The sequence below is a fragment of the Sturnira hondurensis genome, unplaced genomic scaffold, assembly GCF_014824575.4.
Source record: "Sturnira hondurensis isolate 20B ecotype Veracruz unplaced genomic scaffold, ASM1482457v3 Scaffold0007217, whole genome shotgun sequence".
Lineage (NCBI taxonomy): Eukaryota > Metazoa > Chordata > Mammalia > Chiroptera > Phyllostomidae > Sturnira > Sturnira hondurensis.
The window spans coordinates 4,180,978-4,208,818 of NW_028079848.1; the positions used below are offsets into that span (position 1 = coordinate 4,180,978).

Sequence of the window (27,841 nt, forward strand, 5' to 3'; positions counted from 1 at the left end):
CGACCTGAGCTGCACGTGCCCGGCCTGCTGCTCGGGGTGGCACTGCAGGGTCACGGGGGCTGCTCCCGGAACCACGGCCCTGTCTGTGCTGTTAGTGTGTGTGCTCTTCTACTTTTCAAGTGAAAAAATCAGAAATAGGTACAAAATGGCCCTGGCTGGTGTGGCTCAGCGGACTGAGCACTGGCCTGTGAACCAAAGGGTCACCGGTTCAATTCCCAGTCAGGGCACGAGTCTGGGTTGTGGGCCAGGTCCCAGTAGGAGGTGCGCGAGAGGCAACCACGCATTGATGTTTCCCTCCCTCTCTTTCTCTCTCCTTTACCCTCCCTCTAAAAATACAATCTTAAAAAAAAATGCAAACAAAAGGAGAACGTCCCAAGTCCCAGCCCTGGAACAGACAGATGTCAGAAGCACAGCTGGGGACCCACCTTGTCCTTCGACCGGACAGTGACCACGGAGCTCCCAAACCTTGAGCTTGCCTGTGGGACAGAGTCTGGGGTTACAATGGCCCCAGAAAGACACCCCCGTAACATTTGATCAGCTTGAAATAAGACGAAAAGGCCGTCTGTGCAGTTTCTCTTCCTTCCTTCCGGAGGCACTTACTTCCGGAGAGGTGAGCACGTGCTGAGCCTGAAGGAAAATGGTGAGAAAGGGAGCCTGTTGGCCTCATCTCAGCCCGTGGGGGGGCTTCTCACAGCCAGTCTACACCCTTGCCCCCCGCGTCTGCGTTTCTGCAGATGCCTTAACTCTGTGCGTGCACCCTGACAGCAGAAATTCCACTGAGGACTTTAGCTCAGAAGACCCAACGGCCGGCGAGCACGCTGCGCAGTGCGGCGCACAGGGAGGCACGGAGCGGGACTCCGGTGGAGTGGGTGGTGAAAACTGTGAGGCAAAGTCATGTGTGGAACTGCAGGCCGTGTGAGCTGTTGTTAAAGGCCCACACCGGGCGCCAGCCTCCTTGAGTCCCGGGCCTGCTGCCTCCTAGCAGGTGACGGGGGCCACTCCACCCGTGTCCCCAGTGTCTCGTCTGTGAAGGGGACTAACACCGGCTCAGTGGCTTTGACGCAGGTTCAGTGTATCAAGTTCCCAGAGCAAAACTCTACGCTAACAGGCGTTATCTCTGCGGAGTGGGATTCTGGGTAGATGATTTTGCATTTTCTTCATACTGTCTTGTATTTTCTAAGAATTTTATAATGATTTTTTCACTTGAAAAGTGGACAAAAACCTATTTTTAAATTTGAAAACGATGGCCCAGTGTTTCAGGTCCAGGAAAGGACGCGGTGAAGCAGGACACGGGTGGGAGTGGACGAGGCTGCCATGGGCTCGTGGCTGGGCAGTGGCAGCCGTGACCGAGGTCGCTGTGACCCCGGGTCTGACTGGACCGGACCGGACCTGCGGGCCAGTGCTGCGGCCAGGCCTGCAACACGCAGCCAAGGGCTGCGGATGCTGGAACCTGGTTCCCGCAGAAACGAGGGGCCCAGTGGCGGCAGTGTGTGCGAGAACGCTACCTTCTCCTCCGGACACGGCGACATCCAGGACTTGCATTTGCCTGTCACGTCGCCAAACATGGTGTGTTTGCCGTTGTAGATGTAAACGCGGCCGTCCTCTCCCCCGATCAGCCCAGAGGTCATGTCTGCTATCCTTAGGGGGGCCGCCACGATGATGTCATCTGCGAGCAAGACCAGCAGAGGGGGGTCAGGCTGCTCCCTGCCCCCTCCCCGCGTCCCTCGGCCCCTCCTGCCCCGCCTCCCACGGGTCATCTCAGGGCCACTCTGCCCTGACAATCAAGGCTTTGGCTTCCCGCCTGATCAGTAGGTGGGGGCTCTGCCGTCATCCCCGAGAAGGACAGCTGCCTCGTGACACCCGGTGCTGGTCCCACCTGACTCTGCCTCTAGGCCCTTGGGCCACGAGGGCTCAGTGGCGAGGGCAGAGCCTCACCAACCCAGCTCAGGACGGGGCTCAACGCCTGGCGGATCCACGGTCCCTTTCCTACCCACGCCGTCCTCGTCCAGGTCGCTCAGGTGCAGCGCGCCCCCAAAGCGAGAGAAGCGGCGGTCCCCGCTGAAGCTGCTGAGCAGGGACGGCTGGAAGTCGGGGGTCAGCTCGTACATCCGAGTGGCTCCCCCTTGGTGCAAGGTCATGGTCAGGAAGGCCATCTTGGACACGTCGTCTGAAATGAACCACACAGGTCAGGGCCTCTGCTCCCACGTGTGACGGCAGGACATAGAGCATTGATAGGTTCCCGCTCCCGCATGGGGTTTCCGTCCGTGAGGGACGCAGGTCCCGCGGCAGCAGAGCCGGTCAGGCGCGGTGGTTAGGGAGGCGCAGGGGCTGGGGCTCCGAGACCCGGCACCGTCAGCTCAGTGACACCGCCAGACAGCTGCCCCTCCTTCCTGCCAGACCTCCAGGACGCCTGCCACACCACCTCCTTTCCTAAGTCCCAAACCGCCTGTGTCCCTGCCCTGACCCCAGCCCTTTGGGTGGTGTCCCAACTCCAGCCTTGCTCCGGACCGCCGCCCTATCTCACCCATCACGAACTTCCACCACACCCTGTGCGGCCTGCCTGGAACCAACCGCCCCTGCCAGCCAACCACAGCTTGTCCTGTGGCATTTGGCTCAGATGTCCCCTCCTCCAGGAAGCCTGCCACTCCCACCTGGCCCCCTCACTGCCCCCCGCCTGCCTCGTGCCACCACAGGCTCCCTCGCACATCCCCTGTGTCAGGCTGTCCCTCCACAGCGACAAGACCAGGTCAGCAGCACTGTGCGCTTCGGGCATCCCTGGGGCGGCACAGGGCCGAGTACGTGTTTCCTGAACACACGGCTTATCGGACGGTTTCAAACAGGGCTACTGAGATGTTGGCCTACAGACACACTCGTCTGGAACAGGTTTGATGCCAGAAACCGGCACCTTCCCCAAAACAAGGGCAGCGGGCGGGCGGGTGGCCCTCTTTGGTGGCACCGATGTCGGCACCTGTCGGGGCTGCGGGGGAACAGAGGGCTGATTTGTCAGGAACAACCTCCCGCCGCCCTTCATCTCACAGCAGCCAATGGTGAACCAGACCTGATGCCAGCTGAGCCAGCAGCCTGGGACAACGTGGGGACGGACGCTGCTGTGAAACTTGGCACCCGGCGCTTTCACGGGAGGCACCGCGCCTGCCCTGGCCCCAGCCACCCCGGGCGCCACCGTCACACGCTGCGTGAAACCCCGCAGGTCCAGAGCCGGGGACCTGGAAGAAAGCCTCACTCCCTCCCTGTCACACTTCCATTAGGGACCTGAGCTCCCAGGCCACCACACAGCAGCAGCTGGAGCGCTCTGTCCCCATCCCCACCCAGCCACAGGGAGGTGGCGGTGGCTTCTCCTTCGGGCTCCGCCCACAGCAGGCCCTTCAGCCCCCAGTCTGGGTTCTGATGCGAGAGACGTCTGGGGCCTCCAGCCCCGGCCGGGAGAGGGGGCCAGACACACCAGCTTCCCTCCTGTGTGGCTGCAGGGAGGGGTCACCGTCTGTCCTCAGCAGATGGTGACTCTACCCCTCAGGGAGGGCAAGTGCCTTCTGAAAGGCCACACAGCCGGGTAGTCGTGAGAGGGGAAGCGTGCAAGCCCAGGTCGGACTGGCCCCAGGTCCATACCCCGCCCCCCGGGGGACAGGCCAGGGGCTGCAGGACCTACCGTGCGTCGGGGCCCCGACCAGCAGCACCGGCTTCCGGGTCCCGTTCATCACCACGTGGCCGCTGGACAAGGAGGTGCCCAGCTTCCCCATCGCCTGAGAGACGGGACAAACCAAAGTGCAGCTCAGACCACGTCCGTGCCCTGGGCGTCCCCGTCCTCGGGAGGGGGTCGGGGTGGGGGAGGGCAGGAGAGGGCGGGCGGCCACCCCACCTTGTCCCCGGAGATGGTGAACCAGCTCTGACAGCGCGGTGGGAAGTAGCCGTACACCCGTCCGAGGCTCTGCTGCTTGACGTGCGTGCGAGACCAGAAGCCCAGGCTGGAGGGCGGGCAGCGGATAGAGTGTCGGTGGGCACAGGGTCAGGAGCCGGTCCCCACACGTGTCCTCACCCGACCAGGGGCATGGGGTGGGGAGGGGCTTTCAGAGGGAACCCAGTGCCGGGCCCTCAGGTGCAGACCTGCCGTTGTGCCCTCGCTGGCAGCAAACCTAGGGGCACCCAACCCAGCCCGCCTGGTGACCTTATGAGGAGGGGAAGGAGGGACTGATCCTGGGGACCAGCAGAGAGGTCGCAGGGAGGAGGCGGCCATCTGCCGCCCGGGAGAGAGGCCTCTGCAGAAACCAGCTCTACAGACACCTCAACCCTGGACGCCCGGCTCCAGGGCGTGGGGAGAGTCGGTGGCCTTCCCTGGGGCAGCCCCCGAAAGTTTCCGGGGAATCTGCACCCCTGCCCCAGAGCCTTAGCTTTCCCTTGTGGGACAGGACTGCTTAGCCCGTCACCCTGAGCCTCGCCTGTCGGGGGGCAGGGGCCTGTCCGTGCCCACCCACCTGCTGGCGTTCTTCCAGGTGGGGCTCCCCACCAATAGCAGCGTCCTGTTGTCCACGATGACACCGTGGAGGGAGTACCCCAGCCAGGCGAAGTCCTCCTCGCCCCTCACCAGCCAGTCGGCCGCCGCCACGGTCAGGTTCGCTGCACAAGAAGGGGGTGTCGCTTGCTTTACCCAGGAGGGGAGAGGCCGTGGCTGACAGGCTCACCGGCGGGGTGTTTGCCAGAACTCCCAGATGCCCCTCCCTGGGCCCCGCAGATCACGTGAGAAGTTTCCAAAGCTCAATTCCTGGGCATGACGATGCTACTGAGAGCCCCATCCCGGACGCTGAGAGCATCCGGGGTGCTGAGGGGTCCCTGCCCTGTCATAGGGAGATGAAGATGGGTCTGGACCCGCAGATCAGCCTGAGCACTGACTCTGACCGCGTCACCCTACAGGACACCCGTGGCGGGGCACCAGGAAATCCAGTGTAAGGGACACGAGGAGGACAGAAGGTGACGGGGATGCAGAAGTCCAGGGACCAGACTGCTACCTCTGCTGCTGCGGCCGGGGCGGGAATGGAACGCGGCCACCAGGCCCCTCTGCTTCCCTCCGCCCGGCGCGAAGGGGGAGCCGGCCACCAGGTCGGGTTCGCCATCTGCGTTCACGTCGGCGGCCAGGAGCGTCCAGCCCAGGTTACAGTGCGTGTCCTGAGGGGAGACGGAGACCTCGTGCACCCTCCCGGAGGGGCTGGGGCGCCTGCACCTGGTGGGGGCTGGGGGACCACGTACCTGACAAGAGATGGTGACATTGGGGGACGGCGACAGTCTTCCCTCCCGGGAGCCGAAGTAGACGTACACTGCGCCCTGGGCCAGGACAAACCGGGGAGGCGGTGAGGTCGGCACAGCCCAGCACGAGAGGGCCGCAGTCAGTCCCCTCCCCTGCGACACCCATAGGCAGCGGCCCCGGGGCTGACACACCACCCTGCTAGGCGTCTCCGCCCCGAGGCCCCTGAGCCCCAGCACAGAGGAGCGTCTGCCACTGACCCCCAGGGCCTTGCTCTGTTGAGCAGTGGGGAGACCCTGCCCCCCACTCACGACCCCCTCGGGCTCTGGCTCCGCCCCCGGGCACCTTGTATAAGAGCAACCCAGGGGGCCCTGGCTGCCTGCCAGGCCTGCTGGGCGGGGCCACGAACCTTCCCCACTGTCCCCACCCCATCAGGAGCAGTGACAGGACCCTCTCTGTCCTCCTGGAAAGGGGACAGATGGCTGTCAGGACACCGCCGCCGGGAGGCAGCTGTGACAGGTGGGATCCCAGGTGGGAGGACGGCAGAGGGTCCTGCCCGGGTCACATGACTGCACCCCAGCAACACGTGCCTTCACTCCTGCAGGTTGGGGGATGGCGTGGTTCACGGGAGGGAGGGAGTGTGAGGAGGGGCCGGGGTCTGTGCCAGACAGGACAGCACCCGGAGCCCCTCTGCCGGGGTGGCCGAAAGCTATGAGCACCTGGAACTCGTCACCTTCAATGCCACTCAACGCACCGGGGAGAGCAACAGGCTTGCTGGGTGTGGGACACCTCGAGGACAACCCGAGGCTGGGGAGGCGGGAACATGCGCCGCCGGGCAACTGAGGTCACCTCGGGGACCTGAAGGGGGCCCAAGGTCACCCTCCCCAGACGCTGTGCCCGGCCCCCTGTCTGCTCTCTGTGGAGGCCCCGCCCAGCCCTGGCTGCCCCTGGGGCTTCTCCCATCCCCCACCCCGCCCCTCCCCCCACCGCCCGCCTTACTTTGTATGTGAGCTGGGCCGAGCCCACCGAGGGGGCGCCCACGGCCAGGTCAGGCACGCCGTCCTTGTTAAAGTCCAGCACGGCCAAGGCCGAGCCAAAGCGACCTGCGGGCTAAAGAGACACGGTGACCCCTGGGCTGAGTCGCAGCTCTGACAGTACCACTGAGACCCCGGGAGGGGACAGGCCTGGGCCGCCGTCACCTGTGGGCTCGGGAACAGAACTGCGTGTCCCCATGAAGCACACCCACGACAGGCAGCCGCTCCACCCACATTTCCCACAGGCAGCGCCGGTGCGCACAGAGGCTCCCACGCCAACGGCACAGCCTGGACCGTTCCTGCAGTTCCAGAAAGTTCTATCGGGGACACTGTCCTGCACGCTACTCTAAATGCACCATGGGGACTGAGGCGTCCTTATCATCCCCACGTCCGTGGCTTACAGATGGAAACTCCGTTGTTTGGGGACAGTTTTCTTCCGAGGCGGGTTTTCTAGATCTTTCTCCTGCTGTCTGGAATTGGCTGACACAGCGAGTGACTCAGAGGCTGAGGCTCGAACGAGGTGCCAGACGCACGTGCCCGGGGCCTGCGGGCTCCCAGTCGGCCAGGCGCGCCATACTGTGTGCAACTGGGCCATGAGCACAGCGGGAACTGATAAGCTAGAAAGGGTTCTCCGGGGACGGAGCCTGTGGGGCCGGTGGGGACAACAGCTGAGGACACGTCCCCTCCCCACCAACAAGCCCCTGCTGGTTGGTCAGTCATTCCTAGAGAAGCGACCTGAAACAGGTCAAGGCCTGGGCTCTCCCTCCAAATTTCACGGACAAGGTCACAGAAAGGCTGAGAGCAGGGCCCGAGTGCAGTTCCCAGCCCCGCCCATGCCATCTTCGGCCTCCTTTTGGGTCATCCGGGGTCCCGGGGACAGGGCTCGGGGCCTCCTCCCTCGCCCTGGGGGCTGCCCAGCTGAGCGTCCACGGGGCCCTGCTGGGCCCCCACCAGCAGGTCTCCATGCCCGTCACACTGCAGCTCACGGCAGTGTGACGCTGGTGCCAACGTCACAGAGCACAGGAGTGGGCACAGTTATTGTGGAACTTCCTCATGTGGCATCAGAAGCTTCCAGAAAAGGTCCCTTTGGGGGGTGTGACCTCACCCTCTGGCCAGTCAGCTCACTCATTCCTGGCAGACCCAGGGCTCCCTGCATGGGACCCTGAATTAGATCAGAAACCACCACACTTGTCACAGTCAGGACCAGGCCCTGTTTTATTTTGTGTCCCCAGCACTGAAGCCAAAGCAGGAGGTTTCAGCCGGCCTGGGACAGGGACCCCAATGTGACCCAAACCCAGGTCCCTTCTCCTCCTAGGGCTTGACCCAGGGAGCGCACGGCGCCACCGGAGTCTGTCACCTGTGACGGCGGGCTCTGCCTGCCCAGCTTGTGCCAGTGATGTCCCAAGGAACGCCTCCAGGCCCCGGTGCTCCCCCCGCCACTCATACACCTCCCTGCGGGTCACCTGGACTGTCCCCCGTCCTGTCCCCCTGGCTGTGCAGTGGGGCCAACCCCCTAGAGCAGTGAGTCCCACACAGAGTCTGGACCAGCGCAGGCCTCCATTCTGACCAGCACTGCGATTACGTGAGACGTGAGCCAGGACCCTGCGCTCTCCCACTCCTGAGAATCTGCTGCCACAACTCACCCGAAATACAACCGTCACATGAGAAAACACAGGTGGCTTCCCATTACCAGGACATCACAGCCGCCCTGGCCACTCAGAGCACTTCTGGGGTGTGTGTGTGTACAGTGTCAGACTGAACCTCAGCGGCAGACAGCAGTGTTACAGTCACGCTTTCCATGGGAAGTGCCACTTGAAGTTGGCCCTGGCTGTCACCCTCTCTGTGCCACTGTCGCTCCTGGCCCTGGGGCAGGGGCTGGGAAGTACGAGTGTGCTCACCTGGGAGCCCTCCAGGACCCCGTGGGCCTCCTTGTCCAGGTCCAGGTCGATGGGGGGCAGGCCCAGGTCGCTGCCGTAGATGAGGTACACACGGCCCACGTGGACGTGGCCGGGGCGGCTGTAGCCCGGGGCCCCCACCAGCAGGTCTCCATGCCCGTCCTGGTTGAGGTCGGCTGAGGTCATCACCCTGCAGGAACAAAAAGAGCTCCCATCGCAGTGTCCGTCCAGCCCCCGGTGAGACGGTCTCGTCCCCTCCGCCTAGCGCCCCACACTGGAGCGCCCCTCCCGGTTTGCTGTTCCCCCTGGCCACTGCGCGTGTTCGAGTCTGGGGTCCCGCTCTGTGTGCGAGTCAGCCCCGCTCACCAAGGAGAAAGCCACCGACCAACCGACCACAATGCCGGACAAGCCCAGGCCTCTGGGCCCTGCCGAGCACCCCGGTGGCACACCCTTCTGCAGACCCAGGCAGAGCGGCCCAGGCCGTCTGTCTGCCGGAGACGAGCTGTGGGAAGTGGTCCTTGACCCCCACCCCAGCTGAGAGCCTGCCCGGAGCCGGGACACACGGAGGCCACTGTTCCACGCATGGCCATTTGTAAGCGAGACTCGGTGACCAGAATGCCTCTGTCGGCCTGGAAACTCCGGAATCACTCAGCTGTCCTAGTTCTTACTGGCCACACGATGGCGCTGCTGTTCCCTGCGTTCTGGGGGCAGGATGCCCACCAGCGAGGCCAGGAAGGAGCTGCCGGCCCCCAGGGTGGCCGCCAGCCCCGCCCAGCCCAGGCCGGCCGGGGCCTCCTTATGTAATGTTCTGGAAGGCCACCACTGTCCACAAGGAAGCCAGCACCACCTGCCACTCCTGGGGCCCGGGGCAGACACAGGAGGGACCCCAAGAGGAAATGCAGTGTCACTTGGACGGGCCGTGTGTCGTTTAAAGAAGGCATTTCGAAACCTTCAGAGCCGCCCCTGTCACCTCCGAGGGCCCAGGGTGGGTTTCTGCCGTCGAGAGGACCTGTCTGGCCCTCCAAGCCCCCCACTGCCTGCTTTTCCCCTCCTGACGTCACTGTCCCCAAGGACTGACACTTGACACGTCCTCCAGGACCTCGCACTTCAGGGTTGAGTGGTCTGGTGAGGCGGTTGAAGCCGATGACAGACGTTGCGGAGGTGGTTTCATCCCCACACGGACTTAGCCGAGTTAGCGTTTCTGTGGACGGTGAACCGACTGGAAACCGGGTGCTAACAGGCGCCACTCGCTGCACTGGTCAAATGACACAGTGACGCGAACTCGGAGCTGGACTCGCACCTACCAGCCAAGCCTCGCGTAGGGACGTGACAGGAAGTAAGACGCCAGGGGGCTGGACACGTGTTTCAGGGGCTGCTGGGAGCTGCCTGTGAAGATCGTCCGCAGGTTCCTCTCCAGAGTCTGGTACATGACAGACAGGGAGTCCTGGAGCAGAGGCCGAGACGGTCAGGTGAGGGTGCGGCCCGGCCCCCCACCCCTCTGCCCCACCGAGCCCCTGGCCCCACCGAGCTCCCCGGCCCCCAGCCCGCCGGAGCTCTGGACCGAGGTGCACAGGAAACTCGTTTCCACAGGCGCCAAAGAGGATGCTGTCTGCACCTGTCACCAGGCAAGATCGCCTGAGACAGGCCGTGAGGGGTGACAATGCCTCCCCCCCACCGACAGGCATTGAGCGACAGCCGTCACTGCCCTGGTGTTGGTCCAGCGGGGAAGAGTTCACCTGGAGTTGACCCCGGCCGACCAAGTCAGGCCCACCGGCAGTGACTGGCAGTAGGCAAGGCAGAAAACCATTGTTTGTGGACCCATGGTTTCCTAAAAGACCAGTACATTCCACCTGGGCTGTAATTACATTTGCATATGTGTGCCCTTTTCATGTGAGAGAATTTGGGGGACAAGCCCCCCAACTTGCAATGCTTCGTTGTTCTTAGCATGGTCACTGTAGAGACGCAGGTGCAGACTGCTGTGGACAAGTACTGGATCCGCCCAAGTTCGGGGGGCAGAGCCCCGCGCCCACTCAGGGGTGGCCGGACCAACAAGAGCCCCCGCGGCCCCCAGGCAGCCGGCTCAGAGCCAGGACAGCAGTGCAGGGGCGCCAGCCGCCCAGGCAGTGACTGCGCCTCCGTGTCCCCACGCCAAGCCCTCTGGCAAGTGACCTGGGGTTGGCCGGTCCTCAGCCTGCCTGGCTTGGGCTCCGATTCACCCAGGAAACCGTCACGAGGCTCCCGCCATGCACCGGGCCCCACGCTGGGCCTCGGGAACGCAANACTTGCAATGCTTCGTTGTTCTTAGCATGGTCACTGTAGAGACGCAGGTGCAGACTGCTGTGGACAAGTACTGGATCCGCCCAAGTTCAGCGGGCAGAGCCCCGCGCCCACTCAGGGGTGGCCAGACCAACAAGAGCCCCCGCAGCCCCCAGGCAGCCGGCTCAGAGCCAGGACAGCAGTGCAGGGGCGCCAGCCGCCCAGGCAGTGACTGCGCCTCCGTGTCCCCACGCCAAGCCTCTGGCAAGTGACCTGGGGTTGGCCGGTCCTCAGCCTGCCTGGCTTGGGCTCCGATTCACCCAGGAAACCGTCACGAGGCTCCCGCCATGCACCGGGCCCCACGCTGGGCCTCGGGAACGCAACGTCCTTCCCTCCCACAGCTTTCCCGTTCGCACTGGAGACGGACGGACAAACTGCAAGTCAAGACGACACCCGTGGGATGGGGACCCGAGGCCCTTGCTTGAGAATTTCAAGGCGGGGGCGGTAGAATGCTAAACCAAGGATGAGGCCCTGGGAGGTGTGACTGCCAGGTTCTTAGTGGCCCCATGGGCCACACACCACAACATCGGCCCTGTCCAGGCCCTGGCCTGGCTCCCGCACCACTCAGTGCGCCTACAGCGTTCTCTGGCCGTCGGGCGCCATCCACAGCCCGGCACCTCTGTGCCTCCCACCCTCCCTCTCACAGCGCCTTGTGTCCCAGGCAAATGAGACCACTCGGGTTCCTGAGACCCTGGAACTTTCCTAACCTACTGCCAGCAGTCCCCGTGCACAGAGGAAATACTATCTGCCATTCAAGGCCTAACGCAAATGCCACCTCCTCCACGAAGCCTCCTCTGATAGCAGGGACACAATGTTCATCTCGGAGGCCAAGTCCCTCAAATCCCCACTCACACATGGTTAATTTTTAATTTATCAGCCCCATTAGATTGAAGCTGTTTAAAGGTCAGTCTATTTCCCTTTCAATTCTGTCCCCCGCAGAGTCTGTCACCTACCGGTGACCTTGGGCACATCAGGTACGCCAAGAGTCCCGGGGCACTGCATGGGGAGCCCGCGATCCTGCTGACGCACTTCACACAAGGGACAAAGCAGGACTGGCCCAGGGTCACCCGGGGCTCCACCGGGCTTGCCAAAGGCCCCAGATCAGGAATCGCATCTCGGGACATGCCACAGACCAGATTTGGGGGCCGAGTCCGGGAGTGACCACACGGCCAACAGAGCCACAGAAGCGGGGACCGCAGGAGGCCACGGGCCCCTTCTCCGTGAAGAGCGGAACACGCTTACCGAGGTCCAGGAGTCCACGCTGAAGACCACCCCTCGCTTGGTGTGCTTTATGTTTTTCCTGGTCTCTCTGGTTAGGGTTGCCGTCAGATTCCTATGAAAGTCACTTTTCTGCACGTGTGAGCTGCCGGGAAGAGAGAAAAGCTGAGTGGCTAAGACCGAGACAAGTGACCGAGCCACAGGCTGTGCCCCAGTCAGTCACGGGGGAGAGCCCAGAAAGCCGGAACCCCCGAAAGCTGACGGAATGCCAACGCCAAGGAGCAGTGGTGTAGAGAAACCTCCCGGGCTCCCCAAGACCTTTCAGTGAACACGCGCCCAGAGTTCACTGCTTGCAGCCTCGGATCGCTAGCGCACAGATCTGGCTTCCTCTCAGGCCACTGAAGCAGCAAAGACGCCTCGGGATTTCATGCACGGACAAGAACTCGGGGGCAGCCGCCGGGGAGGCTGGCGGGGGCGCGCTGACGCACCTTCAATCAGCGTGCAATGAAGGACATTTTCACGTGTGTGCATTCTAACCCGCCCTCCAGCCTGACGCCTCGAGGGGCTGGACAGGCCCCGGAAAGACTGACATGGGAGCCGGTGGCAGGAACACTGGAAGGGCCAACCTGAGACCGGGGTTGGACCCTGACAAACAGGAGGCCGTGAGCCCAACGTGAAGGCACTGGGTTCCATGACAGCAGTTCCAGTGAACGGAACCGCGGGGCCTTGCCAACCACAGAGCCCTAGCCTCTCTCACTCGGGGCCTCCCTTGCGAAGCCCTCTGCTGAGCACCCACCTCCTGTTCCTGGAATGTCTCGGCTGAGACCCCACTTCTCCAAAAAGCTCCCCTGTGCCTGGGTGAGGACACACCACGTCCCATCTCAGAGTGACTGGCACTGGTCCCCTGTCACATGGGAGGGCTCTGGCGGGAGCAGGGCCCTGTCCCATTCACCACGCGTGCGCCAACCCCTGGACTCCGATTTTTACAGTTGGGGAACCTGTACAACCTCCGTGCGGCCACTGGTGCACTGGGCTCTGCCCTGCGGGCTACACGGCTCCAGTCCCCACCCCCTCCCATTTGCTCATCTCTCCCCGACCCCATCGTCCCCTCAGACCTGCAGCAACGTGTCCCCAAGGGCACTGACAGGGTTACGACACCTCCTCCCAGCACACGTGTTGGGCCCTCGAACTGCCGCCTCAGACACGGCCTCCCCAGGAACTGCCTTTCCAGAGTGAAGTCCGGGTCAAGTTCACGAGAGAGGACGGTTAGGGCGACAGTGATGACACCATGCACGACTACGCACGCTGACGGAGCAGCTCACTGACACTCGTGACCAAATACCCACTCTCGCGCACAATCCACACGCAATCCCGCCTCCGGCGACCTGCTTAACGTCCACCGCTGTCAAGGCAGGCCTGGCACACGAACTGCTCTCCACCTGTCTGTCTGTCTGTCTGTCTACGGTTACCTTTCCACATCTGCCAAGCGCCTGCCGGGCCAGCTCCTGGTTCTGTGGCCTGTCCTGGAACGCTCACCTGTTCTGGCGAGTCCAGTTCTGCTGGCTGTCGCAGGAGATGAACATTGGGTTTTCAGGCAGGTGGCAGTCCCTGGGGACACAGTGACATGAGTCAGGCATCTCTCCAGATGGGGGCGGCGGGGCTGAGGGGTCTCACAATGACACAGGTGGCCCTGCCCCACGGCCACCCAGGCTCGCAGCTGTCACTATCCCCGAGTCAGCTGACTCAGACTGAGGTGCGGGGGCCAGGGCTGGTGGAAGGAGCAGCCGGTGGGGCCCGGGGCTTTGGGACAGCTTCCTGCCAGAGGAAGACTTGTCCCCACTCCCTGTTCCTTCGCCACCAGGACGCTGCCGCCCTCACAACCAAGTGGGACGTGGCAAGTGCTCGTGGTGTCAGCCGGGGTCTGGATGAGACTGCGACCACCATCCGTTCGCCACGGCCTTAGGAAAACACATCTTTGTGGCGGCGGCAATTTGCTTTGGAAGATAACCCACTCTTAGTGGCTGTGACGTGAAAACATTTTTCTTTTCTGTCACAAAGGTGCGTCTGTCTTTGCCTCCTCCTCCACATTTCCCGTGCCAGGTCCATAAATTCTGAGTGTTTCCTCGTGTGTGTAAAATGCAAGCGATTCACGAAACTTTCTACCTCGACGTATCAGGGCGAGGGCCCAGAGACAGAGATCTCCTCCTTCTCACTCGCTTCCTCCGGAGCAAAGAACGAGGCCCAGTCGCACGTCTCCGAGCACTGGGACAACCGAACCACAAGCCAGCACCACGGCTGTGTTCCCGCTTCGGGGTCGTTGGGTGCGGGCTTTACAGAGCCGGCAAACGCAGGTCACTCCCCCTCCCCGTCCACCGGATCCCTCCTCCCGGTGACGCCAGAGCTAATACCCAGAGCTGACACTCACGGCCCGCTGAACCCCGGCCTGCTGGGGACACAGTGACACGAGTCAGGCATCTCAGGGAGAGTGACCTCCCTCCCTCAGCCAACAGCGCCCCAGAGGGGGACCTGCTCTCATGGCCCCACTCACAGAGGAGGATACTGAGCCTGGGAGGCTCCGCTGCGTGGGGATGATGCATGGGGCTGGGGGTGGGGGGCAGTTCCCTGGAACCCCAGAGCCCATCTCCCAACTGCTTGTGAGCACCCAAAAACCCAGGGCTCTAGTCTTACTGGCGGTGAACTTCACTATTAAAAATGACACCGTGGGTTGTTCGTCTCCACCCAAGGGCGGCTCACTGAGGACTTCCCAGGCTCACGGCCAACCCACCATCGGACGGAACTGTTCCACATCCACACAGCACACGGTAATGGTCAAGGTCGTGGGACTTCTCACAGTGGAGGGCAAAGAGCATCCGTAGGGTGTGACCTCCCAGAGCCGCACCCACGCAGCCACTCCGACCTATGAACCCCGACCCCGCCCGCTCCTTCCTGGAACAGCCGCGGGGGGCACCCCTGCCCGTGGACCCTGCTGCCTGCCTGCCCCTCTCCGTCTGCTTCGGACCCAGCTGCCACGGCTGCAGCTCACGCTGTCCACCTGCCCCTCGCTGCTCCCCGGCCAGTCCTGCTGTGGCAGCCGCGCGGAAGGGGCTGCACACTCCACACCACGTTGGAAAGGTGCCCCATGAGGCCCCTTGGCTCCCCCCGACGTTGAGGAGGCTCTGGGAGAGCCCGAAGGCCAAGTGCAGCGGGAAGTGGGACAATGACCCTGTTTCCCTGGCCTCCTGCTGTCTGAGTCTCCGGTTCACACCCAGGGCATGCTGGGAAGAGCAAGGGGCTGGAGCGTGACCGGCCCCCTCTGGGCTACACACCAAATGCCAACAGAGCCCAGGCTTTACCACGCGTTCGTCACTCTCCTGTGCCGGGTTGGGTGGGCTGACGAACGCTTTGCAGCCCCCGAAAAGGGTTGCAGGGCCAGTGGGGCTGCTGAGGGCGGGGAGCTGGCCCTCCAGCTGCAGGCTTCTCCCTGGTGGAGCAGGCGGGGCTAAGTGTCCGGTGGACACCCAGCGGCCTCTCAAGACCACAGGCTCTGCAACGCCTGCCTCTCAGCCCCTGAAACTGCAGGGACGTCGGCAAACCTAACCCCGTGGGGGCTGGCCGAGCGCTGGTTCCTCCAATGGGAACAAGACAGGCCCTCTGGGAGACCCCGCTTCTCCTCTCTCAGCAGAGTCCCCGAGAGTGCTGCTGGGGACAGCTGGCAGGGCGGAGCGGCAACGGCAGGGGTCACCTGGTCCCGTTCTCCAACATGTAGCTGGTCAGGCGGTAGATGTTGGTGGACCAAAAGGCCATGTCGTCCAGCCCGCCAAGGAAGTACTCTTGGAATTGTTCCACCAGAAACGGGGACTTGCGGGAGAAAGTGGGGTACAGCTGCGGCAGAGAGGAGGAAAACCGGGACCTAAGTGAGCGAGGCAGGCGCTTCTCCCGGGACGTCTGCGGCCCTTCCCGTGCGGGCTCGGAGGACCAAGGCCATTACCTTGGAAACGGCCAGCATCTCGCCGTACCTGCAACACAGCGACAGGGGGCCGTGAGTTGCGGCTCCCCCAAAGAACGAGGCAAACACCAAGGAAACCCCCCGCCGACATGTGTCCACTGTCCTGTGAGTGTGTCCACTGTCCCGACATGTGTCCACTGAGCCGCAAAGTCCAGAGACCGAAACCCACTCTCCAGGCAGAGCCCCTAGACCGTGAGCAGCGGGATCGGCACGAGCTTCCCGCGGCCTCACTCACATCTCCAGGAACTGGAGGTAGGTGCAGTCCACGATGGCGTTTCTGGTGATGGCCGCTCGGCCGTAGAGCTTCTGGTAAATCCCGAGGAGGTCCTCCACGGGCACATACCTGAGGAGAGCAGCGGGAAGGAGGAAGAGTCGGGTGATGCGGAGAGCCGGCACCAGCCGCCGTGACCTTGGTGGCCAGTTGCCCCTCGCGCACTGAGGGCCCACGCCTCGCCAAGGGCTCCCCACAGGGTCCCACGTGCCCCTCCCAAGGCCCACATCCGAGGGGCCTGTGCTGTGACAGCGCCCCCGCCCCCGGCCACAGACAGGAGGCCGGCACGGAGGAGTTAGTTGGCCCACGTGGCGGAGCAAACCCTGGGGTCTTGAACACGTGTCTGTGAAGGTCCGAAGCAGGACACTGGAGAGTGTAGAAGGGACCAGGGACGTGGGGTTCTGGGACCTGTGATCCCAGAGCCTGGGAGCACTGGACAGCGTCTTCATTCTGTCCAGTTCAATTAGTCTCAAGCATTGCCATTGTAAAAACACCCAGAGCGGCTGCTCGTGCCGACATCCTGCCTTTACCATGCACGGCGCGAGGCAGCAGAAAGAATTCCCAGTCAGGCGCCGGCATGGACACGAGGTGCTTCCTCGGAGGAAGGGGGGGAGCAGCGGCACCCCGCGGCCATCACAGACCTGAGTGGGGGCGCCTCCCGCCGTCATGGCGAAGCCCTTGGCCAGAAATCACAGCCAGTGGAACTGGGACTTAGCGCAGGGCCTACTGACGTCCGGTTTTTATTTTCACAAAAGCACAGGGACAGTCCTTCCAATGAAAATAGCTCAAAGGCCAGACAAAATAACAAACATTTTTCTATGTGAATCACCAAGCTAGGGAGAAAGTTAAAGATTTACAAAGACCCAAAACAAAGTGAACCTGGAAACTCTGAGAGAAACTCGAGGGGGAGAGCCAGCTTCTGCCCCGAGGCCCTGCCACCCCGGGGACCTGGCGGAGCTCTGGTGGCTGTGTGCTGTGCAGGAGACAGGAGGCGGGAAGCGACCAACGTGGGCGCCCCCGAGTAGGCTGCCTCAAAGCCAACACCTCCGGTGTGAGTGCTGGCCAGAAGCAGACCCCACCCACGAACAAGGGCGGCAAAGCACCGCCTGTGCTCCTCTGGGCATCGCAGAGAGGGGCACCCGCCCTGGCCTGGCAGCCACGGCAGAGTCCTGCATCTGGGTCGCCCTGGACTCACAGAAGCCGCAGGGTGAGGTGTAGCTGAATGAGGGCCCGGGCCAGAGGGGGCGGAGTCAGGCCTCTGCAGAACTCGGTTCCACTCCCGCCTCCGTAGTAGGACCAAAGCAGGACCAGACCCCATGATGCGCCGTTGGAAATGGGCGTCGGACCCTGCTCAGACGGCACCATGTGTGGCATTAGAGGGACCCCCCACGCTGCTGCTGTCACCTCATCTTCCCAGGGCCACCCCAGGCCACCCGGCCTCGGGTGCCCTGTGAGTGACTCACTGGCCCTGGGCCTGCCTTGTTCTGAGGCAGCTGGACCTGGCACAGGTGTGGGCACCAGCCGTGCCCTGAGCCTCTTCCCACCCTGGGCTCTGCAGGCACTGCTCCCATCGGCCCTCCACGCCCTGGCGCTGGGGGGACAGACCAGGGGCCTCTGAGAGCTTAGCAAACATTGAAAGAAAACAAACACAATGCCAGGCGACCAGCAAGGAGCCACCGTAACACCGGACAGGCCGGCGCGCAGGCAGCACGCACGGTTAGAGAGAAGGCCGCAGCCACGTGAGAAAGGCTCAGTTTGCCAGCAGACACAAGACTCTGAAACGTGAATGTTGCTAACAACACACCTGCAAGCTCTCACGCAGCACAATGACAAGAGTTAGGAGGAGAAATCGAAAACACCCGCGTCATAGGGAGACTCTTTAAGTGAGTTTCTCTGGGTCGTGGTTCCATGGGCCTGACTGAGGACAGGCAGACAGACCGTCTGGTCTGCAGCTCCCGAGACACGTGACGATCTGCTGCTCCAACCAGGTGGTGGTGCGTCACCTCATTATTTCTTCTCTATAAATACACAATCTTTTCTGTTCGCTATAATTTGCAAATTTTTTTTGGCAAAAGTCCATCTTCCCAGGGCCGCCAAGGCCAACTGTCCTCAGGTGCCCTGTGAGCGGACTTACACTATTCTAACCTGCAGTTTCGTGTTTCAAGATCTACAAGGCAGAGGACCCCTGAGTTCGCTGTAAGTTCTGGAACTTTCCAGAAGAGAAAGGGTCCAGCTCCCGGAGGCCCCTCGGCACGCACGCCGTGCTTACCAGTCCCGCGAGAGGTAGTTGAAGTTAAACTCGAACTGGCTCAGCACGTCACCGCCTGTGTCGAGAAAAACCGAGGACACGGGCAGGTCAGGGACCACAGGCAGCAGCCTCTCAACACAAGTCTGTGCCACCCGAGCCTCCAGTTCCCGGCACTGTCACAGGGTTCTGTTCGCTGTTTTAGGGACAAGTGAGTCTTTATGGACACCGATCTCCTAAAATCTTCACTGGAGACACATTAAGAAAAAAAAATCACCCACATAACCGAAGCTTTTCACTTTAAGAGGGGCCACTCTCCACCTGCTCTGAATATTTTAAGTTAATTTGCTATAGAAAAAAGATGGCGTGTGCCAATTTTCGGTTAACGTATCCGTGGACACTACCCTCACGAACTTGTCTGATGTAAAAGTAAAGTGTCTCTGAAGGTAGGACGGACGCCAATAAAAGTGACTTTTTTTTTTACAAATACCAGAAACACACAACTTTTCAGGACAGCTGCCCGCCCACTGCCTGGAAGGACCGGTCGGCCCGTGCCGCCCGCCAGGTCGGACAGAAAGCACACGGGTGAACGCGGCGGCGACTGCACCCCACCTGGAACACGAGTGCCCACAAGAGAGTGTGGCCAAAACGTACCGAAGTCTCCGGCCGAGTGCGCCTCGGAGTAGGAGCCGTGGAAGTCAATCTGAGGAAGGAAAGGACCGTCTGAGCGCGGCGGAGGGGGGCCCGGCTGCGGCGCCCCAGCAGGGGGGTGGCAGAGGGGCGCAGTGCTCGGCCCAGGGCTCGGCCCAGCGCTCGGGGAACATGCAACGCCACGGCTGCATCTGTGGGTGGACGGGACGCACGCAGCTGGGCGGCAACAGGAGAGGCGCTGCGGACACATGCAGCCCCGCAGACGCCCCCTGCCACCTCCCCTGCGCCCCCAGTCACGCTCCCCGCAGAGCCGTGTCGGCATCGGTGAGTGACCTCGGACTCCCGGGAGCCTAGTCACCAGGGAAGGCCACAACGTCCCCTGGGGGATATAGCATTTTCATACAGAAAATTAAAACGAGAAATAAAACCTGAAACACGCGGAGCTATTACTGTTAAACAGAACCAAGTAGCCGGCACTTGCGTCCCTATTGAGCTACACAGCCTGAAAAAAAATCATAAAATTTCTCGACTATTGTTTGTGACTAAAGTGACACAGCACGTCCGTTGCGGTTTTGAGCGCCCACCGGTTGCTCTGCCCGGGTGGACGAATGTCCCCGGAAGATGAAAACCTAGCAAGCATGTGGTGGGTAAGAAGTCTCATTTCCATGAGACATGGATGACCTGAATGTTCCCTTTCCCTGGGAATGACCCCTGTGTGACCTTGGGTTTGGGGGGGCCACTCCTGTGAGGTCACTAACCTGGGGGACGGGTACTCACGGCCGCCATGGTCCTCAGGAACCCCTGCTCGACGCCCAGGCTGTGCCAGCTGACGTCTGCCACCATGTGGGATGTGACTCCAAACAGGAAGGCGACCAGCTTCTCCGTGTCCTGCCGCAGAAGCCACCCAGAGTTGGGGGGGGGGTCGGTCATTCCACATTAACCCCATCGGGCGTGTTAAGGAGTGTGAATTCATCTCCATTACTGACGCTTAACGAAAAGTTAGTCTCTGCTTCCAAAAGCCGTGGACTTTGTGACTTGTTTTGGGAGTGTCCTCAGGTCACTTGGTGTTGGACCCAAACGACCAAGTGCACAGCCAGGACTTTTCAAAGGAACTGCTTCAAGCGCTAACGAGCCCCCTGCTGGCCCCGCTTGCTGTGTTTGGCACTGACCGCCTGCCCAGCGGTCAGTGACCCTGGGGTGGGGGAGGGCGGTGTTTACGAACGAGGTCAACGGAGGTACAGCAGGAGGACTTTACGTTCTGGGACGGGGGGCGGGGAGGGGGGCTGCCTACCTTCTCCCAGGGCCGGGGGTAGTTCTCCCGGATGTAATGAACACTCGCGTTGAGGAAGGGGGTCCAGTGGGTGCCCTCGGACACCTCGTGGAAGTGCCCTGCGGGGACGAGCAGCGCTCAGGGGGCTTTAAGGAGACTCCAGTCAGGTCCCCCCCCCACCAATGCGCTGCCTCCCCCCACAGCCCCCTCAGGCCTTGCAGTTTCTTCCGTGGCGTCGAAGGACGTCTCCAGAAGGAACAGCCAGGAAACAGAAGGGACCCTAAGCCGGCTCTCGGCACCTCTCCTGCCACCCGGGCCGCCACAGAGGCTGGAAGTGGCTTCCAACCTGGGCCCTAAAGCTACGGGGATAAACTGTGTGTTTTAAATCCTGTGTCCTCCCTCACACGACGGAAGACAGGGTCCCACGTCTTCCGGGCCCTCGAATGTGTCCTGCTTGTTTGAAACGGCCCCAGCCCCAAGCACCACGTGAGTGGGCCAGCGGGGTCCTGGGCTGCTCCGTCCCCACAGAAGGGCAGCAAAGATGGCCGGCACCCACTGTCCAGCTCCGTGTACCCCACCCTTCACGGGGCGTCACACTCCCGGGGGCAGTCGAAGGCGGAGTTCCGGCGTGCGGGTCCCTCGGCTCCTGCGTCTGTCGCTGACGTGGCAGTGCCCCACCCCACCCTCGGCCCCTGGTGTTTCTGAAAACGACTTTCGGGCAGGTCGTAACTAAGGCCTGGATCTGCTGAGCGTTTTCCCAGAGACAGTGCCCACAACTCCTGTGCAGAACAGTGTGAACCCAGGGTCACCTGGGCAGACACCCCCCCTCCTGACACCCCTTCCCTGAGTGGCCAGCGGACTCCCCAAGGCGCCCGCTCCCCTGCAGCGGACGGCCGGGGCCTCCCACCCACCCAGGGCCTCACGGCTGCTCCGCCCTGTGGAAGCCCCTTGTCCTTGTCATTGTAATTACAGAATTCCCCTCGGCATTCGGTGAACCGGTGAAACAAACTCGGAACGTCTGTGCTGAAGCGGTGGGTGCGTGTCGCACGGACCACATGACATGGGACTGAGTCACGGACCCACCCCCGTCTCACCTCTCTCGCAGATGCTGGGGTAGAACGCGTCGGGAAACACGGCTCCAGCCTGGTACGCATCCCGATGCTCAAGCAGCAGCTGGGGGCAGAAGCACAGTGGTTGGGGGGACGCTGCACCTTCCTGGCAGGACGATGGGGGGCGTGGGGGTGGCCGCGAAAACAGAATCCACGTGCAATCCAGCACACACTCAGGCCCCTCCCCACCAGCTGAGGCGCTAAGGCCGGGGGGGCCGGGGGCAGATGCCTCCTCCCTGGAGCAGGTCTGGCCGAGGGGGAGCCGGACTTGCACCCCTGAGTCCTGCCCCCATGACTGACCCTGGTTGTCAGAGAGACCACGAAGGCGTCTTCCCCAGGGCACAGGCGCCACTGCCGTCCCCCCTGGGGTGGTGTCAGGGGAGGCTGCCTGCTCTCTGACCTCAGCAGAGGCCAAGTCCCACCCCTCCTAGCCTGGGAAGGGGGGGCCCTGACTTCCACCCCAGTTGGCAGCTAGTGGACGTGCCCCCCTTGCTGAGTCGTGTCAGAAGCAGCAACCAGATCAGGGGGTTTGAATGAGACCCCAAGTCTCAGAGCCTAACACCTAGGTTCCGATCACAGTGGGCACTAGGAGGGGCTCAAAGGGACGAGCAGCCATGGGCAGAAGCCCCCGTGGGCCGCCCGGTGCCCCCCATGCCCCAGTGAGCACCGCCCAGCACGCTCAACAGACCAAAGCACGCCTCGGCCGGGAAGTGGGAGCTCTAAGGATGGACCGAATGGAAGTTTCCGACAAAGTACAGCAGCTGAAATAAAAATCACCACCAGCCACGGCACACGGTGACCCGGTGCCTCCCGGTATACCATCACCTCCACGGGTGACGACACGCGTACCAAAAACACCTGTGGCAGGGTCTGACCCCCACGCGCCACCAGGCTGAGCCAAGCTCAGTTCTAGAGAGGTGCCGGCAATGTCAAGGTCACTGAAGTCGGGGGCTGGAGGGGCTGTTTCAGGTTGGCGGAGGTCAGAGGGCACAGACCAGGAAGCATAACAGGGGACCCAGGCCCGGGAGCCCCGGAGGGATGTCCCGAGACCATCGGGACGTGGGGAGGAGGCTGGGGCGGGAGGGCAGGGCCACTGCAGCGCCGGCTTCCTGGCCGGGCGGCCCCGGTGCACCGTCTGCGTGTTTGAGCCTCACGGGGCAGCGTGTCAAAGGCCACTCAGGACCACGCAGACCAAGGTGGCTCTGGGAGGGTCACTGTGCATCAAGAGGACACAACGGTGACCGGGACAAGCGGTCAGCACCTCCGGGAATGCGGACAAAGGGCTTATGGGAACTACCTATTTCAACCCTCAGTTTTAAATTACCTCAAAAAAATTACATAGGGAGTTGGTCGAATTGATTATGGCACATTTTGGGTAACAGGAAAATAGGTAATTGTTGAAAACTATTCTGAGGATCTTCACTGACGTGGAAAGACATCTCTAATGCAGTAAATGAAAAAGGTAAGCCGGTTACAAAACAGCGAGGAGAGTGTAATCCGTGAGCGCTAATAAATGCAGAAAAGTGCTTAAAAACAGGTTAAAGTAAAATGTGGACATTGGTTCCTGAGAATTTCCCCTCACCCTGAGTTATCGGTTTTGTAATCAGTCACAACCTGTTTTGGGGGTGTGGAGGGCGGAGCAGGCGGGGGCCCGACCAGCCGGGTAGGCAGGGCTACGGCTTCCTGGCCAACACACCGCATTCCACTGCTTCCCGGGAAGGGAGCGACTCCGGCTACGGCGACCACAGCGGAGGTCTGCTCGGTCCTTACAGTCCCTGCCACACGGGCCCCCCGGCTTTACGCACCCTTCCCGAGCCAGTCTGGTCAGCGCAAGTCAAGGTCTTTAAAGAGCAGACACCTGTGGGTGTTTTGACGCAAGAAACCCCAGAATCAAGCCAGCTCAGACCTGGGACCTGCAGAGCTGGCTGAGAGCCGATGGCCTGCAGGGACCACTGTGCAGCCGGCCAGCCCCCTCCAGGCCGCTCCCCCGGGCATCTCCTAGACTGGACCGTCGAGCCAGAGGTCACCAAAGGGCAGTTTCAGAGGGAGAAACTCCGCAAGGGTTCCCACATACGGCGACTGAAAAGTAAATCGCCCACCTTTGGAAAGGGCTTGGGTGATACGATATTATAAAAGGCAGAGTTGCCCTGAACTGTCCTTGTGAATCAGAAGGGGGTGGGTGACTGCCGGGGGCCCTTGGTGCTGGCCAGTGACCACGCTGGCCTGGGAGTTGGCACTGGGGCAGGGGGCAGGGCCCGGCAGTCCCCCACGTGGTAAGTCAGTGAGACACAGGGAATCCCCCCGAGAAAACTGCTCAGCACCGGCAAGACCGAAAGCCCGCGTTATGAATCCAGTGGATTCTGGCTTCTCCCCTCTCCTGCCTACTCTCTGTCGGCAACAGAGCCGATGACAATCGACAGTAAATGCTGCCTTTTCCTGCGGGGCGGTGACACTGCTGAGCAGGGACCTTAGAACTAATGGCTGGAAGTGGCTTGGGCCATGGTGCCTCCCTCTGTCCGCGCTGGGCCAGCACGACCGGCGGGAAACCCCGTGACCCCACTCTGGCTGCAGAGGGAGCGAGCGTCAGCCTCCCTCATCAAACACGAGGGCTTCAGAATCGTCCTTGTCCCAAAGCATCGCCGGGCCATGGAAGTGGAACAGTAGGTGGGCCAGATGGTCTGGCTAATTGGAGGATGGCAGAAAGTGAGCCCAGATGATCAGCCCCAGACAGGAGGGAGGGACCAGAAGGCACACCTGCCAGGACACCTCACCGTCCACGCCTCTCTCTGCGGTGACACAATCCTCATGCGCCACACAGGCGAGAGTGGGGAACGCATGACCGAGCTCCAGTGTGACCTCTCTTTGTAAACGCAAAAAGATGGGCCATTCTTAAAATTTCTCCCCCAAATATTTGTCCAGACTAGGATGCCCAGCATTAAAATATTTCAATGATATTATTTCAATGAAAATCATTCGAGTACACCTGCAGGGGACATGCACCCTGAGCCCCAAAGTACTTATGGTTTGCAAAGGAACAAAAACGTCTCTGAGAAGCGCGGTTTCGGGCCGGTTGGGACTCTGTCTGACGGACAGCGAAGGCCCCGGGAAGAAGACGCCAGCGATACCTCTTTGTAGTCGATGTTCCCGTCCTGAAGGTGGAGGAGCTCCAGGGCTCTGTGGCCTGAGAAGTAAACACACGAATCCACCGAGTTCAACCATCGGCCTAAAACAGAGCTTCCCAGACATCTTTCTAAAAGGAACACATGTGATTTTACGGGTGTAACTGTCACGGAAGCGGGGAAATGGAGATTAGTTCGTACGCAGCTGCAGTCCGCATCAGCCACAACTGTCACAGACTCACACGTTTACACAACGTAAACATGTTAACACAAACACCACACCACCTCACATCAAATCAGCTCAGTGACCTGCAGCTGCCCGCACAAACTAGCCCTCTGGCCCAGCCCCCCCCGCCCCCCGGGGCTGAGAACCAGGCCCGCCTTCCCCGCCGAGGGGGTGGTCTCAGCAGACAGATACTGCGGCGCCGCGCTGACCCACGGAAGGATGTCAGGGCACGGAGGCCCCACTGCCACAGGACCACGGGACCATCGGACCGCCAGGGCTCAGCAGCCCCACCCCAAGGGCGAGGACCCCAAGTGGGAAACACCATGCAGGGCCCAAACCACGGCCTGGGCCCATGATCCTCCAGAGTCTTCTCGTCCCCGACGGGGCAGGAGGACAGAGCAGAGCCCTGCCCCCCCCCCAACCCCCCCCTGCCGCCTCTCAACACCCCTGACGGGGAGTGTTCCATGTGCAGGGCCATTCGAAGGTGGCGCCTCGTTTCTGTGTCCTGTCCAATTTTGTAGCCTGACAGCCACCAACGCCCAAAGCCCGGACGCCTTGGCGCCGTGTGCATGGCCCACGTCCACACGCTCGCCAGTGGGCTGACCCAAACCGCCCGGGGGAGGGCGGTTCTGTTAGTTAACTGGCAGGAATGCCAGCCATCTGCTCAGACACTGGGGAAGATGTGAACTGAGATATTTATAAAACCATCTAACTTGGTAAATAAAAAGTTTTAACCTGGCAGGCGTAGCTCAGTGGATTGAGCTTGGGCTGCAAACCAAAGGGTCGCAGGTTTGATTCCCAGTCAGGGCACGTGCCTGGGTTGGGGGCCAGGTCCCCAGTGGGGGGGCGTGTGAGAGGCAACCACACACTGATGTTTTTTTTCCTCTCTCCCTCCCTTCCCCCCCTCTAAAAAAATAAATAGAATCTTAAATAAAATAAAAAAAAATTTTAAGCTGTAGATATTGAGAAAAATTTTATGCTAGTTTTTGTCTTTAAAAAAGTTTAAGTTTCCTTTTATATGAAAATCTTCAAAATTGTGCATTAGAAGTTGCCTTCAATTTCATCCAGACATATTTCTAGAGAGCTGATCTGTCAACCTACTCTCTTTTTCTATGTAACAGTCCATTGGGGCCTTTGTTCAGCTCCTGAAGAAAGGCAGGCAATGATCTGATTTTGCTGAAATTTCAGCTTCCATCTGTCACGTTAATCTTTAAACTCGGAGGCTTTAAAGACTCGAGAACCCCGGTCCACATTGGCCCCCCTTCGGGGCACTTGCATCATTTCAGGAATTCCCACTGCCTTCGTTTGGGGGAGAGAAGTCCAGGGACCAGGCGCCGCGCAGGCCACAGCAGGGCGGGGGGCCAAGCACGGTGCAGTTCTCTCCTCCGCTGTCTCCCGTGAGCATCTCTCGGAGAGAAAACGGGACCGACTGTCAGGGCCTGCAGCTCTGGGGTCCGTCCCCTCACCTGTGAAATGAGGGGCTGAGCGCGTGGCCCTTCAGAGCCACAGGGTCCTGCGTCCCCGCAGCGCTGGCCTGCTTGCGCTGGCGTCTACGTCACACTGATGGACTCGAGTTTTGTTCCTGTCCTGGGTCCGCTCAGCGCCTCCCGGAGGTGGCGCAGCTACAGAGCGATGCTGTTTTTATCTACGGGACTCAGGCCCCTCTGAAGCTAATGGGGAAACTGCTGCGGAGGTAACCGCACCCGATTACCTTACCAGTGACTCCGGTTCCTTGTTGGTGGAGACACACAGCCCAACCTTGTCACGTGGGAACCGCCTCTCGGCATCCCGGTCACCCACATCCAGGTACCTCTGCCCCAGTCCCCAAGCCCGCGGGCACTGGATTTCTCGGACGCCTGTTGTCACCCCAGTACCTCGAATGCCAGGGACCACGCAGACACCCTTATCTCCTCGTTCTCCCCGAAGCCGGCCACCTTGAAAGCCACATGACCCAGGGGACCCGCTCCTGTGGCCGCACATGGCCCTCCCCATGTACCCAGGAAACATTAGATTCCTCACTCCCCTCGTCCACCCCTCACCACCCTCTTCCCCTCCGTGGCTCTACTTCACGTGCCTCTGGAGACCTGGCTGGTCACTCTTCCCCACCCACGGGAGCTCCAAGACCCTCCCTCCAGCTTCCTGCCCCTCCGCTGAGCCCACCCTGTCCGTCCAAGGTCCCGGCCGCCTCCTCTCTGCTCCCAGTGGCCAGCACCACATGCAGGACGGACCTCCCAGCCTCCCTGATAGATACGGTGCCCTGGAGGCCATGGCCGGTCACTGGCACTCACCGATTTCTATGTGTGTTGAAATGCCGCATGGCGAGCCGCCAGGGCAGAGAGCGCTCAGCGTGACGAGCAGGCCAGGCCAGAACCTGCAAGCAGACAGGACATCCTCGCTCACCGCTCCCTGGTTCTGGGACGGCCCGGCGGGCAGCTGCACACAGCGCGGGACCGGGGCCCAGATCCTCCCGCTTCCCTGTGGGTGCATCGTCGACAGGAAGCCCAGCCTTGCCTCTAAGCAACATCGCCTGCTGGTACAGCCAGCTGTTCCCTGTCTCACTCCACGGGAGCAGCACACAGGCTGCACCTGGGAGAGGAAAGGGGTTGGACCTGAACACTACGTGCCTCCAGGTGGGGGCCCGGCCATCCCTGGCCCAGGCTCCCTCTGATTTCTAAGGCAAAGCTGTGTGGAACCGCAAAGCTGCCTCTGCAGAGTCTTCGCTTTCTAAAAAGCCAGTGTCACTGTCGGCCACGAGAGTCACTAGACTGGCCGCCTCACCTTACAAGGGCAGACGGCCCGTGCATACTGTCCCTGCCTGTCTCGGCTGTCGGCTCTGCAGCTGCCAGGTGCTGGGCCTCCCGTGCAGTTCTGACGATCACCTGGAGTGGCTTCTCGCTCCGTGTGTGGCAACAGATACCGACACTGGGTGGTGGCCACACCTGCTCTCTGTCCACGCCTGTCCCCACAGCTGCCCCCGAGCCAGGCACAGGGCCAGATTCCTGCAGCCTGAGCCAAGATGCCCATCCCACTCGGGGTGGGGGCGGGGGCTCAGGCAGGGCCGAGAGACGAGGGCTCAGAGCATCCCGGGCTCAGCGTGCACCCGTCGTGAACTGGCCAATCCACACAGCACCTGGGCCGTGGGAACGGCAGGGAAACTCTTCATGGGCCGCGTCAATCTGGAAGCTCGGGCGCGTTGCACATCCGAAGCAGGAACGGAGAACTTGAGAGGG

General features: G+C 61.6%; 1 protein-coding gene across 1 annotated transcript in view; it reads right to left on the minus strand.

Annotated features, from left to right (window-relative positions):
• The window catches only part of GPLD1 (glycosylphosphatidylinositol specific phospholipase D1), a 30,181-nt gene extending 2,752 nt beyond the window's left edge, over positions 1 to 27,429 (minus strand). Inside the window, exons 1-25 of the mRNA XM_037051372.1 lie at positions 27,390 to 27,429; positions 26,900 to 26,982; positions 24,392 to 24,447; positions 21,252 to 21,330; positions 20,179 to 20,276; positions 19,665 to 19,775; positions 18,891 to 18,939; positions 18,261 to 18,315; positions 15,956 to 16,063; positions 15,703 to 15,730; positions 15,457 to 15,596; positions 13,251 to 13,322; positions 11,739 to 11,859; positions 9,485 to 9,624; positions 8,184 to 8,370; positions 6,251 to 6,361; positions 5,257 to 5,331; positions 5,019 to 5,175; positions 4,488 to 4,629; positions 3,875 to 3,980; positions 3,665 to 3,758; positions 1,991 to 2,167; positions 1,506 to 1,666; positions 601 to 627; positions 426 to 476 (exon numbers count right to left, since the gene is read on the minus strand). Of these exons, the coding sequence (XP_036907267.1) occupies positions 426 to 476; positions 601 to 627; positions 1,506 to 1,666; positions 1,991 to 2,167; positions 3,665 to 3,758; positions 3,875 to 3,980; positions 4,488 to 4,629; positions 5,019 to 5,175; positions 5,257 to 5,331; positions 6,251 to 6,361; positions 8,184 to 8,370; positions 9,485 to 9,624; positions 11,739 to 11,859; positions 13,251 to 13,322; positions 15,457 to 15,596; positions 15,703 to 15,730; positions 15,956 to 16,063; positions 18,261 to 18,315; positions 18,891 to 18,939; positions 19,665 to 19,775; positions 20,179 to 20,276; positions 21,252 to 21,330; positions 24,392 to 24,447; positions 26,900 to 26,982; positions 27,390 to 27,415 (2,454 nt within the window). The 5' untranslated portion in view covers positions 27,416 to 27,429. The remainder of the gene's footprint in view (positions 1 to 425; positions 477 to 600; positions 628 to 1,505; positions 1,667 to 1,990; positions 2,168 to 3,664; positions 3,759 to 3,874; positions 3,981 to 4,487; positions 4,630 to 5,018; positions 5,176 to 5,256; positions 5,332 to 6,250; positions 6,362 to 8,183; positions 8,371 to 9,484; positions 9,625 to 11,738; positions 11,860 to 13,250; positions 13,323 to 15,456; positions 15,597 to 15,702; positions 15,731 to 15,955; positions 16,064 to 18,260; positions 18,316 to 18,890; positions 18,940 to 19,664; positions 19,776 to 20,178; positions 20,277 to 21,251; positions 21,331 to 24,391; positions 24,448 to 26,899; positions 26,983 to 27,389) is intronic.
• Positions 27,430 to 27,841: the final 412 nt, after the last annotated feature.